The sequence below is a fragment of the Embiotoca jacksoni genome, unplaced genomic scaffold, assembly GCF_022577435.1.
Source record: "Embiotoca jacksoni isolate LCO1_2020_lvr unplaced genomic scaffold, fEmbJac1.0.p SCAF_7, whole genome shotgun sequence".
NCBI classification, from domain to species: domain Eukaryota; kingdom Metazoa; phylum Chordata; class Actinopteri; family Embiotocidae; genus Embiotoca; species Embiotoca jacksoni.
In genome coordinates, this window is record NW_027185425.1 from 11,517,023 (window position 1) to 11,541,544 (window position 24,522).

Here is a 24,522-nt window from a genome sequence, read left to right on the forward strand (position 1 = left end):
ATTAAATACCATTGTCATCAGAGTAGCAAATAGACCGGCATCTGAGCCACACACGCGCACACGCAACACACACACACACACACACACACACACACACACACACACACACACACACACACACACACACACACACACACACATATAACCACACAAATGCAGACAGTCCTATTTCTGAGTGACACAAATACCAGCTCAGATGACGCGTTGAAAAGCAAGTCGATGCCACAGCGGTGATTTTATGTAAGACGTTTTCTTTCTGTTGCTCTGTCTCTCTCTGCTCTCTCTCCCTGACTGGGTTTTTGACAGTTTGGAAAGTTTGAAGTCATGGGTTTTAATCAGGGCCGTGCGGTGGGGCTCCAGAGTATGGCATGGCATGGCGTGGCATGATGGCTCATTTTAAAGATGTGGGTCTGGGTCAGAGCCAAGCCTGGGTGGCACTACTCAAAAAGAGAGGGGGAGGGGGGATTGGACAGAGGAAGAGAGACTGAAAAAGAGGAAGGAGATGGAGAAAATCTACCAGCACAAAGTTGGCTGCAGGCCCCTGAAGGCCTGTACAGGCTGCGTTAATGAACGCAGATTATGTGTGGGCATGCGTGTGTGAATACAGTGTAGACTCGGGCGTACACAGACACACATACACGATGTTTGATCAGTGTCTGGAAGTGTCGTGAAGAGATGAATTAATCTGAATCATGCTGCGGGTTTTAGCTACCAGTTTTTACATCAGGTCCTGCTGCTAATGTGGGTATGTGGGGAATACGTTTACCCCTACTGTGGCAATCATGACTTGATGAACCATGATGAATTTTAAACAATATTTTCTATTAAAATAAATGAAAGGCAAAAAACAATAAAATTAACCAACTTGGCTTAGAAGATTATCAGTGCCTGACGATTTTTAATGCATTTCCACAATCCTCGGTCACTTTATGGGAAAAATAATTATTTTACAAGCAATTACTTAACATTTCCCGACTTTGTAGGAAGCTCAAGTGATGTTATACCCTTAGAAAATTATCTCTTTGCGAGAAATTGCACCTATGGAGGTTGCATTCAGGCCACATTGTTGTACTTTTCCCGACAGTCTGTCACATCTATCCTGAATGTCTACAGATCGGTGAGTCTCTTGAGCAGGTTGCGCTGCCCTCTCACCTCTCAGAAGAAGATCTGTTTGACTTTGCTACATGGATTGCTCTAAACCATCAATTTTCTGTCCAACCTGACTAACCGAGGTCCCTAAAATGCAAACAGTGTTTCTCTGTGTTCGGACAAAGAGCATAGATGGTGTAGCTTTTAAAAACATAACAAGTGATGTAAAGAGTGCAGCTTATTTGAATCTCTGGGACGACAAAAATGGACCATGAGCTGATACTAGATATGATGTTCTCTAGATTTTTGCATACTTATCCTTTAAATAGGTATGTTTAAAAAAATGTAACAATGTCCAGTGTGACAAAAACAAATTTCCCGTACATCTGTTGTTTCACTTTTTATCTACTTGATTTGATTTAAAACCTGTATCATTGTTCCACACATGTAAAATCACTGTGGTTGTATAATTCTTGAACAACAAGGATTACATTACTGGAGGTGGGACGTATAAGAAGTGAGAGAATTCCCCTGATGCCTCAGGTCAGTAGTAATGTATGCAGAGGTGATGTGGTTGTAGTGTGAATATGTGTGTTGTGTCTTTTCTTTAACAATAAGAGGGTTCAGGTTTGAGTTGTTCTCAGTGAAGTTAGTCTCTGCGTGTGTGCGTGTGTGTGCGTGTGTGTGCGTGTGTGTGCGTGTGTGTGCGTGTGTGTGTGTGTGTGTGTGTGTGTGTGTGTGTGTGTGTCGTGCCAGGGCCACATTAGACGAGCCTTTCAAGTCTTGTTGACCTCCTACTCCTCTACATAGTGCTTGTGTTGTGGTCTGTTCAACAGCCAACCCCACAGAACCCCTGCGAACTTGTGTGTGTGTGTGTGTGTGTGTGCGTGCGTGTGTGTGTGTGTGTGTGTGTGGTTTAGGTTTAGGTACGTGCCTGCCCATATAAATGTGTATATAATGTTGTAGGGTTATTTCCCGTGTGTGGGATCCCCCAAAATCCTACTGGATTTCTCTTTTGTGTCCCTCTCCCTAGTTCCGCCGCCTCGTCTGTCTCATATCAGTATCTCTGTCTTTGTGATTAATACAATGGAGATCTAAAAAAATTATGAGTACTGTCAACTTTGATTGTGCGTGACTCAGTTCGGTAGTCACCTCCGTACTGCCGTAATAAGTCTGCAGCTCTGCCCCCGTAATGTAGTTGATGACAAACTTGGAGCCGAGTCTCATCCTGTCCTCTACACAAACACCCACAGCTCTTTGATAACTATGCCAATCGCTCCAAGCATGCACTAACACATTTCAACACACCAGCATTTACTGTGCATTGGGTTCAGAATAAAAGGTTAGCTAACGCTTTGGTCCTTACCAAATGGAACACATGCTAACACATTACTGCTGTGACACACCATGCCATTATGCCTCATGTACCATCTGAAGGGGAGCAGAGGACAGTGTATGTACATCTTTTATACGCTCTCAGTATATTTTATGTGCTGTCTGTATTTCTCTCCACATGCTCGGTAGTAGCTGCCTACTGTGAAATAATACAAGATGTTTAAGCTAATGAAACTCTCAGCGGTGGATCAGCCTTCATTAAGACTATGTTTTCTTTATTCAACAAACAGATCCGCCCATTACTCTCACCTGAACTATTTCACTCTTTTGTTAGTCCATAAAAAGCAATAATGATGCCTATTCTGGCTAACAAGAGCCTAATGCACTGAAAACATGATAATAAAGTTTTTATTAGACTCAGTGTTGTAGATAGTTGCATTATATTTACTGTCTAATTCCATATTGTTTGTATCTTTGGAGGAACTTTGCACAGGTGTAGGAAAACATAACATTTTTAAAACTGATTCTTAGTTCAAGATTTTTATTCTATTTCAAACATTACAAACATTCACTGGTCACAGCATCTGTAATGTCAATATTTGCCGTTTTTCTTCATCCTCTTCATTGAGATGAATATTTGGGGTGTTTATTGGATGAAAATAAGCACACAACACTGTTACATTCACAAATGTAAAACACAAATTTGAAGAACAAGATAGTATTACTTAATCACTATAAAGTTCAATCAGAAGTTGATAAGATATATTGTAAAATATACATTTTTCTCTCCTGATACTAGTTCTGATTCATTAACTCAGAGATTCAAGAATCATTGTGAAAGAAGTACTTAATTTTTTACCAAATTTAAGAAGTTAATGGAATATTTTTTGTGTTGGATAACAGGAGGCCACAGATTTCTGTGTCGGTGTGTCTGCAGTTATTGAATGTGAGGATGAATTTTATGGCTGACACCCACTTTGTTTAATCACGTAGACTAAGTTTTGCCACATTTCTGTGTTTCAGTACAATAACAGTTTCACATATTTGTACGTGTGTACTCTGTTTCTGTGTGTGTGTGTGTGTGTGTGTGTGTGTGTGTGTGTGTGTGTGTGTGTGTGTGCGCATCTGCATTTCCAAACACTCTTACACGTGTGCGTGTCACGTGTGCGTGTACTTTGTATCTCCACACTATGAATCTGAGTGTGTACATACCTGCTGCGCTGTTCTGAATTGACTGGTCCCGGTCAGCATGAGTAAGCAGCCTGGGGAAGATTGAGGCAGCCAGATGCGGCGGCCCCGGGCTACCGAGGATATCATTACACCGGGTGTGTAGCCGGCCAAAACGGGAGCCCCCAAGCGGAGTTTCATCAAGGTAGACCCCCCGTCTGTGTCGAGGGGGAGGATACCAGTTAACCGGTCGTCCTGCAGTGAGGAGAGGTATTAAGCGGCAGGTGGAAAGAGAGAGCATCCCGTGACTGGAATGAGGTGGAAACAAGAAAGTGTGCAGATACTTACAAGGTAGCAGGCGGACAAACTCACACTGTGAAAGATTGTCTCTTTTGATTTCCCTTCTCTGCTTCTTTTGCAACGCAACAGGAAACTGTATAGTGCCCCTCTGTGTGTGTTTGCATGAACATTTTACATAAAGTTGATCATTTCTACTTTCCAGTATCATTTACCACAGTGTAGTTTTTGCTTTACTGTGAACACACGCAGCAAAATATCTCAGAAAATTTCCATTCAAAGGAAATAGTGGGGATATTTTTGGTGCAGGACTGTGACAGAACAACTTGATGCATGGTTATTGGCAGAGACATCAGCAGTATCTTCATACGGGAATTGGACCGTCTCCCCTCAGTGAGGTAACCCATAGGCTATGAATCATGCTGCCTTGCTCCAGAGTCCTGTGGTCCCGGGGGCTGACAGTTTGACCGCTCCTCAATGTGGTCTCTCTCCTCTCCTCACGCTCCTCCCATCCCCATCACCACACATTCCAACCACCGGACCGGTCACATAAGGTCAACAAAATAGAGCAGAATAGAAGTTGTGTGCAATATATCGTCCCGCTTTCTTTTCTACATCCTGAAGCTTTGCAGATTAACTTTATGGAGGGAAAAATGACTGAAAAAAAACAACAACAACAACAACAACAACATTGAAGCGGAATAAAGCTTCACAAACTGAGGCATTGGGGAAGAGACAAAAGGAGCAGGAAAAAGGGCATCCCTGCGCTTTTCTGTTTGCAGCGTGTCTGTTTTGGCAGCTCAGACACGGAGCTAGTCTGGCAGTCTGCCTGTCTGGTCTCTCTTCCATACTGGTGGGTCACTGGTGTTTGGATCACTACAGCTGGCTGTTAACCACCGACTTGGCTTGAGCCTCACCACCGTGTATTTGATTTAGCTTAGTCATTTATTATGTACACACAGTATGAAAATAAAGTCATATATCAAAAGCATTTACTTGGAAGTTAAAAAGAAAGAAAAACACAAAGACTGCAAAGAAAGGATGTATGAGGAAGGCAATGGAAAAAACAAAACAAAAAAGGAGGCCTGACATTATTGTAGTAATAATAGTAAAATCGTTTGTGTTTGTAGCTTTTAAAGAACAGCAGTGAGTTCATCAAAAGCTTATGCGGGTCCAAGTGATAAATGGACAGTTCATCCGGTGCATGAGCGGCCCCTGAGCGAGTGGTTTTAACGGTGCCCCAGGCCATACTCCAGCTGAGTTAAACACACCCCGACGTGTGTGTGTGTGTGTGTGTGTGTGTGTGTGTGTGTGTGTGTGTGTGTGTGAGAGACATGACATGTCTGATGGTGTGATGTAGTCACTTCCTCCCACTGGACTGAGCAACTGTTGTCAGCCTGACCCTGCCAGTTAACCCCTCGCCACCCTTGGCACTGCGGGCGAGGCCTCGGTGTGTTTGAGTGTGTGTGTGAGTGTGAGTGTGTGTGTGTGTGTGTGCGTGTGTGTTTGTGAGGGAGAAAAATACAGATAGTATGTGTGTAGCGTGTGTGTGTTAGCAGACCACAGGTGTCTGGTCGCAGTGTCAGGGTGTTAAGAGGCCTTCAGAGAGGCCCCCCGACTCCAAGCATCTGGTTCAGAGGGAGGGAGCAGCGGAAAAGAGGAGGAGAGGTTGCCGAGGGTTACCAACACATGCCCTGAGGGGTGGTTGGGCAGTAGCTCACAAGCAGGTGCCTATGTTGACAGTAACCCTTCATACTTGAACCCCCCCCCCCCCCCCCCCCACACACACACACACACACACACACACTCTGCACACACTTACAACAAATCCTACAGAGTCAAGCCTAATTGCAGACCCTGATTGGAGTGACTGCAGAGGGAATCCCCTTTTACACACACAAAACAGGATCTCTTTGCTTGGGGTCAAAGGTGAGGGAAAGAGGAGCACACACACAACTCTTACATTTCCTGCTGGCTGTAAGTGTGTTTGTGGTTCAGATGCATGGTGACCAGTATGTCCGTACATTCGGATCATGTATGTTTGATTATGGAAATGGATCTTCTTTTATCTCTTTTCCCAAAATAATGTCTACTTAATATACTTATGAAACTTTCAATGGAAATTCTGCAGCCAATTCTTTTGCCCTCTAAAAACCACACAATCACGAGTGCGTGTGTTTGTAAATGAAACCACTCGAACTGAATGTTAGTTAGTCAGGTGTACCGGTGCATGTCTGGGAATGATTATTTTGGTAAGAAGAAGGGGGGTGGAGGCGGCACGCAGCGGGAGGTCGAGGAAAATTGGAACAGCTGTTGATTAACATGAGTGCTCTCTCTCTTGTTTTTACTCTCTTTCAGTAGAGGAGGAGGAGGAAGATGAAGAGATGATGGAGGCCAAACCAGGCCCAGAGTCGGAGCAGCAGGATGAAGACGACAACAGGGAAACTAAAGAAGGTAAAACGACCGCCTGGATGATGGAAGAGTAAAAATGATCAGCTATTGTAATTTTAACCGTCTTTAAGCACCTCAAGTTTTCATACATTCAATAATTGTTTTTCAGTTCTACCTCCAATGACTGCAAACACAAAACTTCCCATTCTTCATCCTCTGGTCTCCTTCTTCTCTCGACATCTCACATGTTGCTGGTCAAACTGTCACGAAACACGGTCACTCGTGTGTGACACCCTCTGCCAGTCAGTGGGTGTATCAGATGGGAGGGTGGGGGGAGGTTACAGTGCGGGTTAAAGCGCGTCCTGCATATCAGCTCCATGGCATGTGGGGGTCAGCACTGATTAAAAACCTGTCACTTGACCCCCTGGCCACATTTCAAAGTAAAAAGGAATGGAGATGTGCGTGTGTGTGTGTGCGTGTGTGTGTGTGTGTGTGTGTGTGCGTGCATGTCTCCTTGCATATATGGAGGGTTCGTGTGGTAGAAAAAAGACACAGAGCTTTCTGGTGGGTTAAAACACAGCACATGATGGACACAGATGGATAGACATAATTCATATTTAGCTACATACACTGAATATCCGTGACTGTAGTAAGTGTGAGTCAAACACACACATAGACAGATGCACACACAAACTCATAAACACACAGTCATCCGTCTCCTCTCCATCCTGGCCTATTAGAAGGTCTGGCCTTTGATCTCTGCCACTCGATTCACTGGGTCTTTTCTGACAACTCGTAAGAAATACAAAGGGATGGGGGGGATCAAAGTCAAGAGGCAGGGTAAAGGTCGATATATGTGTGTCTGTGCGTGCTCTTGTGTGTAACATTTGCATGTGTGTGCTTGGGGACAGTGACTTCAAAAACTGGACGCCGTGCTGTGCAGCCATTACGTTCAAAGGGAGGCGGGTCGCTCAGAGGGCTTTGTTTTTCTCTTGTTTATGAAGTTGTTGCTGTTGGATTTTACTAGAAACGATGCATTAGGATCTGTTTGTAGTTTTATGATGTCCTGGATGTGATTCTGGTTTTGATAGAGATGAAGAGCATGTTAATTCGACGTCAAAAGTGCACGGCGTATTTACGGTGCTTTTCGTAGTCGTGCACACAACAGGGCTGTGTGTATGGGTTTGGACATTTCAGTGGGACATCTGTACTGTCTGTCAGTAGTTAAGGGCTCAGTGTTACAATGTCAGTTTCTTTACAGTAAAGAGTCATTGCTCACTTTTGGGCTTTTAATCCCCTGTTTAACACCTGTCTGACTGAATCTTTGCTGTATGTCATTCTTCTGATCTCTGTCCCCACATTTCCTGTTTATCTCTATTGCTCTTTCGAAAGGAAAAATATCAAACATTATGGACATCTTTGTAATTTCACAAAAGAAGGAAAAAAAACTATTTAAAGAATTGCAAAACTTTATGTTTTAACCAGATAAACATTTTAATGTATGATCTTTGTTCAGCAGTTCAGCATATTAGTTATGGATGACAAGGGTGGCACTGTGTAGGGCACCCAGGTTGCTTTATGGTTAAGGTACATACCATATAATTGCAACGTCCACGGTCGCTAGGGCAAGCTTTGTTGCATGTACTGCACTTCTCTCTCTCCAGATGTTTCCCATTACTTTCCATACCAACTGTCAAATAATGCCAAAATAATCTTAAAAGTCCCATATTTCCTCTCTGGAGCTTTTATCTGGAGCTTTACCAAGAACAGGCTGTTTTGTGTCCGTGTCTATAAGGCACACAGATCTTAATGACCCTGTCTTCTGATTGGTTGACTCTTTCTCCGAGTGACTCAGGCCCAGGCCAACTAAAGCTTTTATTGTTTTTGTAGTTTGGCAACATAGTGACAGGATGACGGTTTGTTGTTTTCTTCTACATTAAAGGGTTGAACCGGGCTGTCGGAGAACACATGACATGAGTGTGAGTTTGTGATATCACAAATTTACGAAAGCCCAAAGGGTACTGTGACTGAATACGGGCTGTGTATATTTCTCTGTGGATTGAGCATTTTTATACCTATATATGTATATAAAAAAATATATACTAAAAAATATATACTGTTACAGTATAAAATATATACTGTTACAGTATATATTTTTTTCACTGAGAACTGCTTATATTTAATAAAAAAAAAAAGAAAAAAAAAAGAGGTGGAGATCTGAATTTAAACATTACAGAACCTTTGAAAATACTAATGATAATATTATTATCTTTGGACTTTTGGATTTTGTTTGAAAACAAAAAATGTTGTGACGTGTGAATTTTTTTATACATGAGTGTTTCACATATTTGTCTTAATGTTTATATTTGTTTCAACAGGCTCATTTCCGGTGTTGCGGGAGCTGACGGAGGAAGAGAGGCAACAGATCCTGCACTCCTCTGAGTTTCAGAGTTTCTTCGACTGCAGCATCAGGGTGATGGAGAGAGCTCTGGCCGAAGACGGCAACATCTTCTTCGACTACAGTGGCCGAGACCTCGAGGACAAAGAGGGGTGAGCAGGGAGGGGGCATGAGGAGACCAAGAGTTCAGAGGGAGGAAAGAACTTGGATGTGAGAGCACATGTGAGCATTTACTTGCACGCCTTGAAAAAAGAAATGTGCTGAGACTGACTCATGCCCACTGTGTCACTCTCTGGGCCCGGGAGCTCCTTTGTTCTTCAAAACGCATGTCTTCGTAGTGACGTCACACTCTCAGAGGGTTAAAAGCTCCTGTGAACTAACAACCATCACCACCCAAAGAGCATTGTCTTGCCATGTGAAGGGTTGCCTCCAAATAGAGGTTATCAAAGTGTTGGTTGAAGTTGTAAGAGTCATAAGTGCAAAGCTGTTTCAGTATACTCCTCTGCTATTATAGAAGAATGCTGCTTTTACCGACTCACTTCAACTTTGACCACTGCAGCCCGAGAGAAGCATGAAGCCTGTGGTCAGATAGAGATTATGTCTAAAACAGGCCGTGGCCCAGAGCTCAACATCACCCCTCTTTTTTTTCTTTTTTTCCAGAGACATGCTCTTCAAAGTGTAACAACATAACCTACATTTCACCACCTTGTTTCATCATATATAGTCTTGCATAGTATTGCAGACAATGTGGACATGATTCACACATACTGGTGCAGATATTATGTTGTAATAAGAAGTCCAGTCGGAGACTACGTTCAACAGAAGATTGTAAACAACCCGTGGTGTTGCAACGGTCTGAAGTGGTCAGTGACACAACAATCTGCATAGGATCTAGTTTCACCACAAGGAACGTGCTTTCTGGTGGCTGAAATTATTGACCCACGACAACGCAGAGACACTCACACAGCTTTCTCACTCTCTCACAAGTTGGCCTTGATTCTTGTTGTACAGCTCAAATATGTGGAAGTTATGGTGGAAGTTCATGAAGGAAAATAGTTCCTCCCATTCCAAAATAGTTACTAAAGCATGCGCATTTTGGAGAAGCCCGGGCTGAAAGCAGCTCACCAGTGATCACAAAGGCCCTCAGCCGACTGAAGTCATATTTAGTTTCTTGGCAGGTACCTATTTATCCTGGCAAGTACCTATTGTGCTACTGGAACTAAGCTCGGTTGGCTTCAGGTTTGATCAATAAGTCACCTTTGACTTGTATCTCTTCTGTCTGCCTCCAGAGACTTGGGCAGCGGCTCCAGTCTGTCCTTCAGTCGGCTCTTCTACGACGAGCACTGGTCCAAACATCGTGTTATCACCTGCCTTGACTGGTCCCTTCAGGTGAGGCCTGACACGTGGTGTGTCCACCTTTGAATCCAAACTTTACCACTTTGTAAATCATTTACCAAGAAATGTCAGCAGCAGATTTCAAGGTTTCAAACTTATTCATAATTTTGCTGTTGTGTTTGTTTTCAGAGAGAGAGGGATCAGCTTCCTCTCTTTCTATTAACATCCTTCTTTTGGGGTTTCTCCTCCTCCCCCTCTTGCTCCTTTCTTTTATCTGTTTCTTAGTATCCTGAGTTGCTGGTCGCCTCCTATAACAACAATGAAGATGCTCCCCACGAACCAGACGGCGTTGCCCTGGTGTGGAACATGAAGTTTAAGAAGGCCACACCGGAGTACATCTTTCACTGTCAGGTACTTCGAACTTTATCAGACCTCACATCTATGCATCTATGCAATGTGACACCGATGTCACATTGCTGTAGGGAGGAAATAATTTTTCCTTTCTGGATGTTGAAATGAAAGCATGAAGAACTGCCATAGAGCTATACTGTTGAAACAAAACATCTTCCACCTTCCTTTCTCCTTGTTTGCCTCTCAGGATTTCAAAAGCACCATTTTTCATACCCCATCTGGCAACCATCAATCCATCCAGTAATCTACTGCTTGTTCCTCTTCCATCCTCTGATGGCAGGACTTGTGTGAGTGAAAAATTGTTTGAAACAAACACAAATGCAGTGGCACTCCACATGCCTTCATTTGACTCTTTACATGAAGTGACAGTGGAGGCCAGTTTTAACGAAATACAAAGTAACGTTTTGGTGGAAAAGAAACTAATAAATTTAGTAATAGCAAATGACACTACGGAGGGAGGAGTGGGGGGATGAAAGGATCGGGTCTGAGGACCTTCACAGCTCGCACAAAGCAGGCAAGACCATATAGAGCCGTCTCAGTCTGTGTGTATGTTAGCCCACCCACGCTTCTGCCCCGTCTAATGTCGGCAGTGCTGTGTTTCCCAATAATTGATAAGTCTTCCTCATACTGTGAAAGGTGGAACACGCGTGTAGTAGCATTAGTGCCATGAGCAATGACATCGCTGTTTGAAGGTGACGTTAGAAATGCGCACACGTACTTTCACTTTCAAAAATCCTGCGTACCGGACAAATATTTCAATTTGTAGGTTGCCATATAAGTCGAGCTCCATAATGGATTTTTAAAACACTCCATTCTTTCACAGCGCCATCATTTATGCTGCTGCTGAAATTCATGTGGTCGTGCGGATAGATTACAGCTATGCATCTAGTAGCTTTAGGATTCTGTAGCTTTTTCCATGTGGCGCTCTGACGAAATATGTTTCAGTACATCTGACTTTATTAGCGGTGCGGTTTCTCAGCATGCTGATCTGTGAATTGTCAGCGTTGAGTAGTGGACGTTTTGGAACCAGGATATTTGTGTAAGCAGCCGACAAAATGCTCCATAAATCATTCGGCTGTAAATATGTGCAGCAGAGGTGGACTGTGTTCCAGTATAAGCGGAAATGCAGTGACAGGGTCACAGCGGCTCCTGTTTGCACTCTGTAACAGACACGTACAAACCACTTCCACAAACACAGGCCACTTGTCCACATGCAGAGATTTGTTTTAAGTGAGTGTTTACTGGAAAGATGTGCATTATATGAAGTGCTGCTGATGCAGACAAGAAAAATGACTGAGAGCCGACAGAAACTTTAAAGTGCCCCATAGCCCGTGTTAGTCAGGGAGTTAGTGAGGCCCGGGCCTGTGCCATGGTCTCTTCATGAGGGGAGACAGAAAAGTTGGCTGCAGAGGAGAAAGGACGAGTAGCGGATGATGGAAATCGAGATCAAATAATTAAAGAAAGAATTAATTTGACATCCTGGATTTGGATGAAAGGAACCCAAGAGTGGTTGGAGTTTTTTTTTTTCTAGTTCTCTTTCTCTCTGCGGTGCCCTTTGCAAACAGAGTTGCAACTCTAGTTAGCTGTGGATCAGATGGCTTTTAATGTGCGAGCATGTTCTGCTGTTTAACCCCCCCAAAACCACAGGGCTCGGTGCCTCTTCCTCTCTCTGCCTCATGCGTTCTCTTTTTCTTTTCACCTTCCACCTCCTGCCCTTAGACAGAGTAACAGAAGGCCAGCCATGTGCTTTCTCCCCGCATCACACACATTTACCGTTTGCTATACACATGCAGTACATTCACACACTTACACACTCACACACACACACACTCTCACACACACACACACACACACACACACACACACACACACACACACACACACACAAAATCTCTCACACACACACACACACACACACACACACACACACACACACTGGCACACACTAGTGTTTATGGCAAGCAGGGTTCATCAGTATTTCAGCCATTTTTGTTTTTACAGACTTGCCCACAGAAGCCGCTTTCGTCTGGTGGATGGGGGTATAGATGGCTGAATACTATATGTGTGTTTGCGAGTGTTTGTTTATGTGCACATATATCAAGGCTGTGGCATGTGTGTGTGCCTGTGTGTGTGTGTGTGTGTGTGTGTGTAGGATACAAAAGAATGACAGTGCGGGGTGGTATTGGAGGGCTGGGGTTTGTGGTTGAGGTTGGAGTCAGTGGGGGCTTTATTGTATAAGTCTATGGCTTATAGAAGGCTTCATATTTCAGATGGGGTTTTGGTGAGGTCAAGCTTCTATATTTCTTGTCGAGCTGTGTGCAGTTCGGTGAGTGGTCTTAGTGATGCAGAAACTTTCCTTTTTAACAAAATGTAACCTCATAAAATTGTTGGGGTGAGATGATCTCCGCTTGTTTCAGGGCAGTTTTATTAGTTTCAGGACTTTTTGGAGCTGTACTTAAAAACTACGTAGATAGAATACTATTGCTTATGTGCATTGCAAACCACACGGTGAAAGAACAATCTGCTATTTTTTTTACTTTGCAGAAGCGTTGCTGGTTTATGTCCTTGACATGTTGGTGCAGCAGTAATTCAAAAGCTAGTTTAATTTCAGGAGGAGTCTCAGTGTCAGTTTGTGCAAGTGCAATCTGGGAACGGTGCACAAATATTTCTGGCAATGTGCAGCAGTGCTGTAACATTGCATTTTAATGCAATACTTAAGGAGACAAGCTCGGGCTTGACAAATTTTCTTCCCACGTGGAGTAAACAGATGTCACAGAAATGTCACAGTTCTCATTTTTGTATCTCTTGCTGCTTCGCTGTTACTTTACATCTCTTTTTTTTTACCTCTACGTTTCTTTATCAAAGCTATTCACAGCTTTCTCATTCTATCGTATCGCATTTTACTTTTGGTTTTACTGTTTGTTTCAGAATGATTCAAATGTTCTGCCTGACAAAGAATACAAACTCTACTTATAACTACACTAGTAATATAAAAAAAAGCACCTTTTTAAAATAGTTGTCATTCATGAATCCAGCTTTACCTTTATGCAGTCAGCTATTACTCAACTAATTTCCCCATTACCCTTATTGTATTTACGTTATGATAAATAGTTTTCCTGATGTTTCATTAGTTTGTAATGTGATGATGAATGTGTTATTACTTCAAGACAGTAAATAAACTGTATCTGAGATGAAACAGTGTAGTGGGGATCCCGTTACAATCCCCTGAAGGAACTGTTGCAGTTTCATGACCCGACTTGAGGAGCCATTGGTCCATAATATAGTGGAGGAAGTGTGTGATCCATCAGGTTGTGGATGGGGTCTGTACTGCTGGAAAAGGGGCTGCCGCTACTGTGGATTCTGGTACCAGCATGCCTCCCCTCATCCCGGCTGTCCCGGCAATTGGACCCATCATCTCCCCGACCCAGTTGGGTCCAATCTTGTAACTTCACACCAGCCTCTCAAGTGGGCAAAGTCACACCACATTAGAGGGCCCGTTTGACTTAAAACCGCTGCTGAACCCCCCCAAACCACATGCCTCCCTGTAACAACCCCCACCGCTACTGTCATATCCCATTGGACTCAGTCATATTTTTATTAATATCTCGCTGCCTTGCATCGCTCCCCGGGCCTTTGTCACTTCCAGCAAGGTTGAGTAAGAGAACCAGAGAGTGAGAGGGAGGGCGAGAGAACTGTGCACAGCATTATTCAGTCTTTGACTGGGTTTGAGCATATGTGCAATTTTACTGGAGAATGAACCTGCAATGTGTTTAGCAGTAAAATGCTCTAAGTTCCCGCTTAGCAGATGAGTTAAGACTGCTGACAGCGTTTTATTTTGGCACACCAAATAGATTGAGCCTAATTTTGCAAAATGTGAGTGTTGAATGTTGTGGCGTCTTAGTTTATTTTGTACAACTTTGACTGTACTGATCAGAGACTGTAGTGACTGTTAACTTACCAAAAATACTAGAAACAGAGGGAAGTCCGATTCTGTTTTAAATGTAAAAAAACAAAACACATTCCTTTAAAGTTCACTTATTACTATGTTATACTGTGTATCCTTTGCTGCCATGCATCTGTACAAAAATGAAGTGTAAAAGAAACAGTATGATGCAGTTATACAGGGGCTATGTGCTGGACTGTTCTTCCAGTTGTCTTCCTTTGTTGTTACCGTAAGGTTGCCAAGCAACAAGTGGTGTCTACAGCTTCCTGAGAGAAAACAAATAAATGTGTTTGCCAAAATGTCAAACTATTTCTTGAAAAATAATCCCAGGTAAGGAGGATAACTGAGGTTTCAACGATACGATGTGTGAGTGCTGAGGCTCAAGTCTATTGGACTATTATTCGGAGACTCACACCCTTCCTCTGCATGTACACACACACACACACACACACACACACACACACACACACACACACACACACACACACACACACACACACACACACAGACTCACTTAAGGAACAGTGTAAACTCAGGCTCCACCAATGTTAATTAAACTTGGAAAACCCTCATCTTGGACAAAGCTGATGGGAAGCGTGACTTTAGCTTCATCCTTGAGATGTTGGTGTTTGTTTGTTCTGCACATCCAACATCAAACTCGTCTGGTGACGAAGCTCATAGCGTTGACTGTTGTTCTGTGGATGGACTGTCTGCTTCGTGCTTCAATCTAAAATTACTGCGCAAAACTGTGGTCGACTTATCATATGCCAGCTTTTACCTGACAGAGTTTGTACTGCGACTCATTGTCTCCTGTTTGTACTGTAGCCTCTCATCTCGCAGCACATGTTTTACTGGAAGCCAAAGGAAACGTGTTTCTCTCCTCCTTTTGTTGTTTAGTGGTGGTTGGCAAACAGCTTTTAGGTGATATCACCGCCCCCTTCTGGCAGTAGTAATTTACCAAGCACCTGTAAAAAAAAAAATAAAAAAAAATAGGGAAACAAGACAATTGTCGCATTAACTATTAGATTTGAAAAAAAATTAAATCATGAAACTTACCTAATTTGATATGTTCAACAAGAGTTCTGGAAAAGCGACATTTCCACTTACCACTCAAGTTTGGTGAATGGTACGACAATATCTTGTCAAAAAGACAAGAACAGACCTGAGGAGGAACTTGTTGCATATTTCCAGTCAGGAATCAGAAGAGAGTAGGGCAGAGTACGGTTGAGCCAAACATTTCACATTGTATCATATTTACAACACAAATCCAATAAAACCACAAATGAGCAAAAGTGAAAAAAAAAAATGAGCCAAGCAAACAAACAAGATATGGAAAGTGAAGGAAAAGGAGCTGTAGGAGGCAGAGAAAGGCCTGTTTTTGTTCCCAGAGCCTCCTCCTCGTGCTCCTCGCTCCATTCTTCGCCTGGTGAAATGGAGACTCTGGCTTGGTATTTGTCTCTCCTTGCCAGGAACCACAGAGTGACAAAATCTGTGGGGTGTCATAAACGAGCGAAGCCAGGGGTAGAAAGGTGGTGGGGGGAGGTTGCGAAGCCGGGATGCAAGGAAAGACAGTCAGATCCATCTGGTCCTGATAAGGCAGAGTGGAAAACAGATGAGTGCGGTGAGGCAGAAGGAGAAGGAGGGATGATGGAACGTTGATCTACTTGGGAGGATATACTGTCTAGCGTGCCCTCTCAGCCCCCCGTCCCCCTCTCCCCCCCCACACCGCCCCATTCTCTCCTCAACACAGCTCTCGGTCCATTTCTGCCTTCCCGAGTCGACTGCAGCAACAGTTTGTTGCCCGAGGAAAGAACGAAAGCGAGGAGGAGGCAACAAAGAAGGGAGTGTTTGCCTCTCTATAGCTTTCTTTCTCCTTCTGTCATTCCTTCGGACATCCCTAATCCCTCGCTGGGTGCCATCTTTCATCACGGTGCGCCATGTGTATATTATCCTGTACAGAACACTTCCCATTGATATAATAAGGGCCGCCAGAAACACTTAGCCTTGGGAGCCTGTGTGAGATACGGTAGATGATACTTACGAGTGAGTTTCTCATTTCTCACACACACACACATACACACACAAATACACACACACATACACACACACACACATACACACACACATACACACACACAAACACACACACATACACACGAACACACACACACACAAACACATACACACACACATACACACATAAACACACACACATACACACATACACACACACAAACACAAACACATACACACACACAAACACACACACACACACACACACACACACACACATACACACACATTCACAAACACGCACATACACACACACATACACACACATTCACAAACACACACACATACACACACATACACACAAACACACACATACACACAAACACACATACACACACACACACAAACACACACACACACAACACACACACACACACACACACACACACACACACACACACACACACACACACACACAACACACACACACACACACACACACACACACACACACACACACACACACACACACAGACAGCAGACCCTGCCTAAGGAATGAAATGAGATCCACTGTTCTGCCTGCCAGAGTGTCTCTCTGTAAAACTTCCACAATTTATCTCGGGCCCAATATACCAAAGCGACTCTCGCTGCGGCGTTCTCTTCCGGGAGTTGTCACTCCCCACATCCTCTCCGTCTGCGCTGGCAGGAGATGACTTGGCAGGTGTCTGACCTGCACTGCATGTGAGATGAGAACCATCCACAGAGCCTCTCAGCGTTTGGAAATGAAATGTCAATCTTGGCATTGAGTCAGGCCTGATATGGAGATGCAATCGTACCGGGAGTTCTGTGGACACGAGAGATGTTGAGATGTTATTTAGACAGATGTGCTGCTTGTATGACTGGTATGTACAGAATATGAAAGTGAGCAGCGTGGCTGCGTTTGATTTAAAGGAAAGCTTTGACATTTAGGGAAATAGGCTTATATTAAGCTTTCTTACTGTGAGTTAGATGAGAAGTCCGATAGCCTACCGCTCTCGTGTCTGTATGCTGAGCATGAAGCCGGCTAACTCAGCAACAAAGTGAATAGGCGCACTTCCCAAAATGTCAGACTTTTCCTTTAATTCCATATTAGCTTCGCACATCAAATATTTTATAGTCATGTTAAGACACTGAAATAAATCTCCTCTAATAGATGTAAAGTCTGTATTTGACGACAAAGGCTCACAAACAAATAAAAACGGAATCAACTAAACAGGAAAAGATGACAGAAATCCGGCCAAAACATAACCAAGCTCATCATAATTCAACTCTTGATTTCCGTCATCAATCCCATTCATGACAACGAAACTGAGAATCCGTCAGACGATCCCCTTTTAACTTAAATCATAAACCTCCTTTTAGCGCGCAACACATTTGTCAAGGCCTAATCACACACAGTACAATTAAAAGGGATGAAACTCTGAAACATGTGTGCTGACGTGACATTCGATTAGCGGCGTTTGGGGAGGATGACTTTTATCTGAAGTCCCAAGTTGCTGCTGGCGGGCGCCTCGTGCTGCATTATTGGGACAAAGTCGGGCTAATTTTCAGTAGCTCTTTCGCTAAGCCTGACAGTTACATGAGGGGAATGATGGCATAACCTGTGGTTTCTCAAAGAGGGGATTCCGAGTTTAGTGGGGAATTTTCCTCTTAAGATGAGGACACTGATAGGGCTTAGGAGTTCAGCTGACATATGGAGCAAATAGAGGGGTCTCTTGATTTGATTTAGCTTCTCTTTGTCATTACTCATGTGGGGTTGAGATGTTTATTTAGGGTGGTAGCTGGTGGAGGAGACGGGAGAGGAGCGGAGAGCGTGGATGTTTTCTGTTTGTGTCGGTATATTCCTGTGGGTTTGCGTGTTTATCTTTTTTAATTGACGACGCCATTAATAGCAAAAGGAGGGCCATAGCTGCCTTCACTGGAACGATCAAGGAGATAAAAGATCAACTTTGACAAAGTCATTAAATACTCCAATGAGATCTTGTAGCAATCTGAAGGTTTATTTCACTTTAAGCATAAGGATAAGGGAAATTTGCGGGAAAACTATGCCGATTTTTGCGCAGAATTATCAAACAAGATGTTTAATTTAGTGAGCCTTGAAAGATTTTGTCACCTTCTGGCACAGCCAGGTCAGCTAATCCTGGACTTTATGCTGAACTGAACTGTTAGCATTAGCTTTTATTTAACAGGCACATATTTTTCTTAAAGTCCAGCTTTTCTTTAGAGGAAGAAATCTGAAATGAAGAAACATTTCACTGTTAGATCGTGTTCATAATTCTCTCTTTCAGAGTTTTAACACTGTTTAAGGTTTTGTGTGTGTGTGTGTGTGTGTGTGTGTGTGTGTGTGTGTGTGTGTGTGTGTGTGTGTGTGTGTGTGTGCAGGACTTAGGTTTGTCGGCCCACTGATGGAGTCTGATGGAGGGGGAAGAGACCTCAAACAGTAGCCCATCAGACAAACACAGAGGTTAAAGGTCATCCCTAAACTGTAAGACATTATAAGTGACCACGGTCGAGGCAAAGTCATCTGTGTGTTTTGGAAAATAAGTGTTTGGACTGGAGTACCTGTTTTACTGTCACAAAGCCTGGCTGTAGTGTCTGTACTGATCTGGTCAGGAAGCTGTACTCCTACAATTCTTTTTACACAGATGCACACAGTTTTGGCATCATTCATCATTGTTGGTGTCTTTATTGTACTTAAAAGCAAAGCTAGCAATGTAACTTTTACAGATGTTTTATATTTATATTTGATGTGAATAACAGTCAATGACAACAGCCCCCTGGCTGGTCAGACCATCAAATCTTGTTTAGTAGTACATGCTAATAAGCCTGAAACCTCGATCCTTTTTTCATCTGACTGTGTAAATAAACTTTTCAGAAAGAGAACTTCTTGCCAGCTGACGAGCGACTTTATTTTTAACCCCAAAGTTCAGTTTATTTTGAGTCCTGACATCTGAAGCGACTTCCAGGCCGTTCGTCTGGAAGCCGTGACTCCTCAGAAGTTACAAAAACGAGAAATGAAGAGTGCCGAGTGTTTTCTTTCCCTCTGGTTTGTTTTCCAGTCTCCTTTCAAAATGAACTGGGGTTTTGGAGTTGGCTGGGTTGCACATTGTGTGGTGGAAGGGATAGAGAGAGAGAGAGAGAGAGAGAGAGAGAGAGAGAGAGAGAGAGCGAGAGAGCGAGGGAGAGAGGGAGCAGGAGGGAGAAAAATGAAAAAGAACTGAAAAATAAGACAAATATTCAACTATTGCAGACTGTATATTAGTTCAGTCGTCTTAGGATCGAGCCCTGGAGGAAGCAAAATGTTCCAACAGAATTTGCTATGATGCCACCCCAGTACTGTTTGGTTTCAGTGGTGCCAATAAATTGATTTGTACATTTGCTTTTAGTAGTATCTCCAGTACATACGGTTAGGGGCCTGAAAAAGGTCATGATGAGATCCTGAGGCGAGTTATATCTAAAATTTGTAAACCAGTCAGTTGACCGTAGAGTGAATCTTGCTGGTATGAAAGTGAAACAGCGGGACATCTGAGATTAAAAAAACAAAAAACAACAACAACAACCCCAGTATTCCTGCTACAAATTAAAGAATTGAATTTATCAACATTGAAATTCACCTTTGCTTATTTTATTGCACATACAGCCGTATTTTTGCTGCTCTAGCCCCACTTGGTCTGTCATGATCTGTTGCTTATGATGGTCAATGTTCGCTAATGTATCTAAAATCTGGCCAGACATCTCAAGATCTGAATAATAAGCTGGATTTTACTGTTTAACTGACATTACAGAGTCTATGACCTGATGTTCAGCATCTATTATAATCCCATAATTACTACTTGTGGCTGTTCAGCTAATTGGTGCATATTCTCACTTGAAGTTGTTTTCACCTATTTCTTTAAGCATTCCCAAAGTTTCTGTTGTTTTACTGGCTTCCTGCCGCAACAGCAAAGCATTAATCTCCCATTTTGTCATCCTTTTTAGATAAGATGATGTCCAATGAATTCCTTATATAAGTCATTCATCTGGGAGGATTCAATTAAGCCATCTTTATTATAGTAGTCATTGAGTTCATTTGTAATCGCCTTTATTAGAATTCTTAAACTTGAAGTCATTGCAGTCTCTGTGTTAGTTGAACAAGTAGTTATATCGTGAAGTTTTGAGACAAAGGGGCCCAAATTCTTTCCTATAAGGGCCAAAAATGTGTCTGGATGAATGTTTATGTGATGTGAAATTACGTTTCACTAACATGTAATATGTTTCACAGAAAATCAATATTCTAAATCTAAAATAAAATGTCAAATGAATTTTAATTACGCTACTTTGTAATCTGCGTAACAGTAATTTTATTATTTTGGAGAAATTATTTTCGAAAACAGTTACGTTGCCAATTTAATCAAAAATGTTCTCTTGTTGACGTGCCACTGCATCGATCTCTCGTCTTAACTGCAGGCCAACGTCAGTGACGCAGGGACAGAGGGAAGCTCAACAGCACCAGACTGCACATTGTCGTAAAACTAATGTACTTTTCAGCAAAACAAAATTGCAGTTTGTAGTCACAACAGTTTGGATTTTACAGCACTTAAGAATAAAGAGAATAATCATGAGCCTTTCAAATGCTTTGGTGGGCCCCAAATTATCTTCTAATAATTAATGACAAGTTTTGCCTCCAAGCAGTCTCACAGCTGCTGTTTCGACAACAAAACATCTGACTAACACTTTTCAGGAACACTAAAACTGTCAACAGTGCTTCTTCAAACAAATCTACAACAACATTGGGCAACAACCTTTTTTTGCGAAATGCTACCGTGCATGTTGTTCTAGTTTTACTGGTTTTAATTGTGATTTGTGTTTGTGAGCTTCATTTTGAATACTCTCTTGGCCCCGTCTTGCCTGTAAAAAATGTTTTTCTCCTCTTGACACCATGCTGGTTCGGTTGGTTCTGATGAATCTGCGCATAACACGGCTCACCCTCCCGGAGCATGTCGCTGCGCTTTCTCATAACTTAAGAGCACAGATGCTTCAGTGGCTCTGGGTCAGGAGGAGCTAGCTGTTGCACGCAGAAGCCCATATGGGAGGAGCACTGAAGAGGAACCAAAACTCAATAAACATAGCATTGAGAGGGGGTTGGGGTGGGGTGGGGGGGGGGTTGTCATGATTGAGGCTACAGTGAGCGCTCCAGTGGCTGCTGGGGTTTTGATGCTGTAATGTGAAACGGCTGGGGGAAAGAGGACTACAATTCCCCTCTTTGTCTGGTCTGCACCCAGCGTCACTGCTCTGTCCTCTCCTCAGCGGACCCTCACAGTGGCCCAGACTCATCATCTCCCTCTCTGTCCATGGCCCATGTCTGCCACCCATCACGACGCCTTGATCACTCCTTCTCACCCGCACCCTGTCTAGCGTTACCGTTTTTAGTTCGTATCTTACTTTGGTCTTGCTCTTTTCTCAACCGTCTGCTTATTTTTTTTAAAATTTTTATCTCCTCAGTTCATTGGACCGAACCACTTCTACTCTCACATGCTCCTTCAGTTTGTGATTTCCCTATAAAATAACCAGAATAATAGTCAGCTATTCTTCTCCTCTCTCCTCAGTCTCCGGTGGTGTCTGTGGGTTTTGCCAGGTTTCATCCCAACCTGGTGGTAGGAGGGACTTACTCAGGACAGATCGTCCTGTGGGACAACCGCAGTCACCGTCGGACCCCTGTCCAGAGGACCCCCCTGTCTGCTGCTGCACACACTGTAAGGCCGGCTCCCTTTATCAGCATAACATACAGTTAATGTGCAGTCTGACAGAGTGTAAGATCACACCCCACTTTGATGCAGAACTGTAAATAGTGTAAAACAGAATAATTTCTTTCGCATATTTAGCACAAATTAAAGTAATTGTTAGAACAACTCCCTGATGTGCTTTTATTAGTTGCATAAAAACAGCAAAATATAGTGATTTCGTAGCAGCTTTTCAAAGAAGAGTCAAAGATTTGAAAAGTCTTTCACGTAAACATTTGAAAAAAGATTTTGAATTGTAATTTATTCCATCAAACACAATACAATTTTTACAGAATAATAGCATGATACGAAGTGTGATCAAAAATTTCAAATCGAAGGTGATCAAGCGATGCAACTTGAAACTTGAAGTGATATCTTCTCCCTGCTCCATTCACGATATTATGCTGCGCTCCGTTTGTGTGCAACAGGAAGAGTCTTTGATTGCACTTCATACGTTGTATCCCGAGGAGTCTCTCAGCTTTGACACTGATGGTCTGACAATATCACACACAATATCACACACACACTCACACTTGATGGGAGCAGTTGTGCTCTATACATAACTGAAAGGACAGCTCAGTTCAGCCTCAGTGAAATCTCTGACCTTTAACAAATTACCGTCAAATATATACTAGCAATATCTCGAGGCCAGAGGCCGTTTATAATTGCGGCTACAGTATGCATGTAGACACACACTGCTACACGCCATCCATGCTGCAGCTTTAAAGGGGCTGCGGACTCCAATAATGAAGCCGCTGCTCTCGTCCTCTCCCGTTAGTGAGCCCAGTATGTTAGCATGCTGCTGATTGCTGAATGGATTCTTTGTGCAGCCTCATCCACAAATCAATTACGGGTCAGTAATGGCTTCACACACTCGTGGATTTGAACAGCAGCAAACATCCCAAAACGTAGAGTGATTTTAAAGGACCAGTGCACACTGGCATGCGAGCCGTCTGTGAGCCCGAAGTCGTGATGTCATATGTTTAAGGTTTAAATTACATGATCATCACAGGACCGTGTTTAAAATCCTATTTTATTATTAATAGCTATCAAATATTTGGTGTCCCTGGCAGCCTGCTGCAGTTCGGAATTATCCAAATATTTCTTGTGCAAGACGGCCAAATGTGCAGAGAAACTGTTATCCCTCTAATCAAAGCGACTAATAATTGTGATTTATTAGTGTGATCACAGCGTGCAGTGGAATAACAAGTATTATTTTAATGGCAATAGTTGTAATCAAGTGCTGCATTGTGCAAGCGTGTATCTTCACCCATCTCCTCGTCGTTTGTGTGTCTCTGTGTGACGGTGTGTGTGTTTGTGTAGCACCCGGTGTACTGCGTGAACGTGGTCGGCACCCAGAACGCCAACAACTTGATCACTGTGTCTACAGACGGCAGGATGTGCTCCTGGAGTCTGGACATGCTGTCCCAACCTCAGGTATTCAAAACAACGTCCAAACAACCTGCTGCCGGCTGCACTTTACACAAATGTCAAGCATTTTAAGATTTAATAACGCTGCTTTGGTCAAATGCAGAGTTTTGGTGCATCTGGAGTTTCTCATGTATCGTCCTCTCACTAGGTGTGCATTTACATTTGTCAGTGTTTGATGCGTGTATTGGGTCACGCAGTCATGGATTGGCACACCTTGATACCGTGTGTGTGTGTGTGTGTGTGTGTGTGTGTGTGTGTGTGTGTGTGCGCGTGTGCGTGTGTGTGTGTGTGTGTGCGTGTGTGTGTGTGTGTGCGCGCGCGCGCGTGCTTGTAGGAGACCATGGAACTGGTGTACAATAAGTCCAAACCCGTGGCGGTCACCGGCATGGCCTTCCCCACAGGAGACGTTAACAACTACGTGGTCGGGAGCGAGGAGGGCACTGTGTACACGGCTTCCAGACACGGCAGGTTGGTGGTCAGAACATGCACACACTCTTAAACACACACACACACACACACACACACACACACACACACACACACACACACACACACACACACACACACACACACAGAAAAGTTCAACAAAAAGCTTGACGTGATCTCATGATTGTGGTCTTGACTGTTTCTTTGCATCTTAAACGGTTTCCTGTTTACATCGTCTGGAATTACAATATAGCTGTATCTACCTAAGTTTGTGAGAAACAGAAATGTAGGAAATCAAGGAATTAAAAGTGTATTCGTGTGCATCTTTTTGTCTAATGGCCTTTAAATTGCTGAAACCAATACGATTAAATAGTGTCACTCAATTGCAGAATTCATTTTTTACTTGTTTTTATCAACATTCTTATTGTGTTTTTAATCAATTTAAGAAGATAATTATGTCACTTTTACTTTACAGCTTGTTTACTGTG

General features: G+C 43.0%; 1 protein-coding gene across 13 annotated transcripts in view; it reads left to right on the plus strand.

Moving 5' to 3' along the window:
• The window catches only part of LOC138214275 (cytoplasmic dynein 1 intermediate chain 1), a 55,449-nt gene that overhangs the window by 16,675 nt on the left and 14,252 nt on the right, over window positions 1-24,522 (plus strand). For 8 of the 13 annotated variants that reach the window (XM_069175732.1, XM_069175737.1, XM_069175739.1 and 5 more), the window contains 7 exons: window positions 6,247-6,342; window positions 8,658-8,829; window positions 9,967-10,066; window positions 10,298-10,423; window positions 22,004-22,150; window positions 23,501-23,614; window positions 23,943-24,076. In XM_069175732.1, the coding sequence (XP_069031833.1) occupies window positions 6,247-6,342; window positions 8,658-8,829; window positions 9,967-10,066; window positions 10,298-10,423; window positions 22,004-22,150; window positions 23,501-23,614; window positions 23,943-24,076 (889 nt within the window). The remainder of the gene's footprint in view (window positions 1-6,246; window positions 6,343-8,657; window positions 8,830-9,966; window positions 10,067-10,297; window positions 10,424-22,003; window positions 22,151-23,500; window positions 23,615-23,942; window positions 24,077-24,522) is intronic. The other 5 variants (XM_069175734.1, XM_069175738.1, XM_069175742.1 and 2 more) reach the window with 1 other exon arrangement.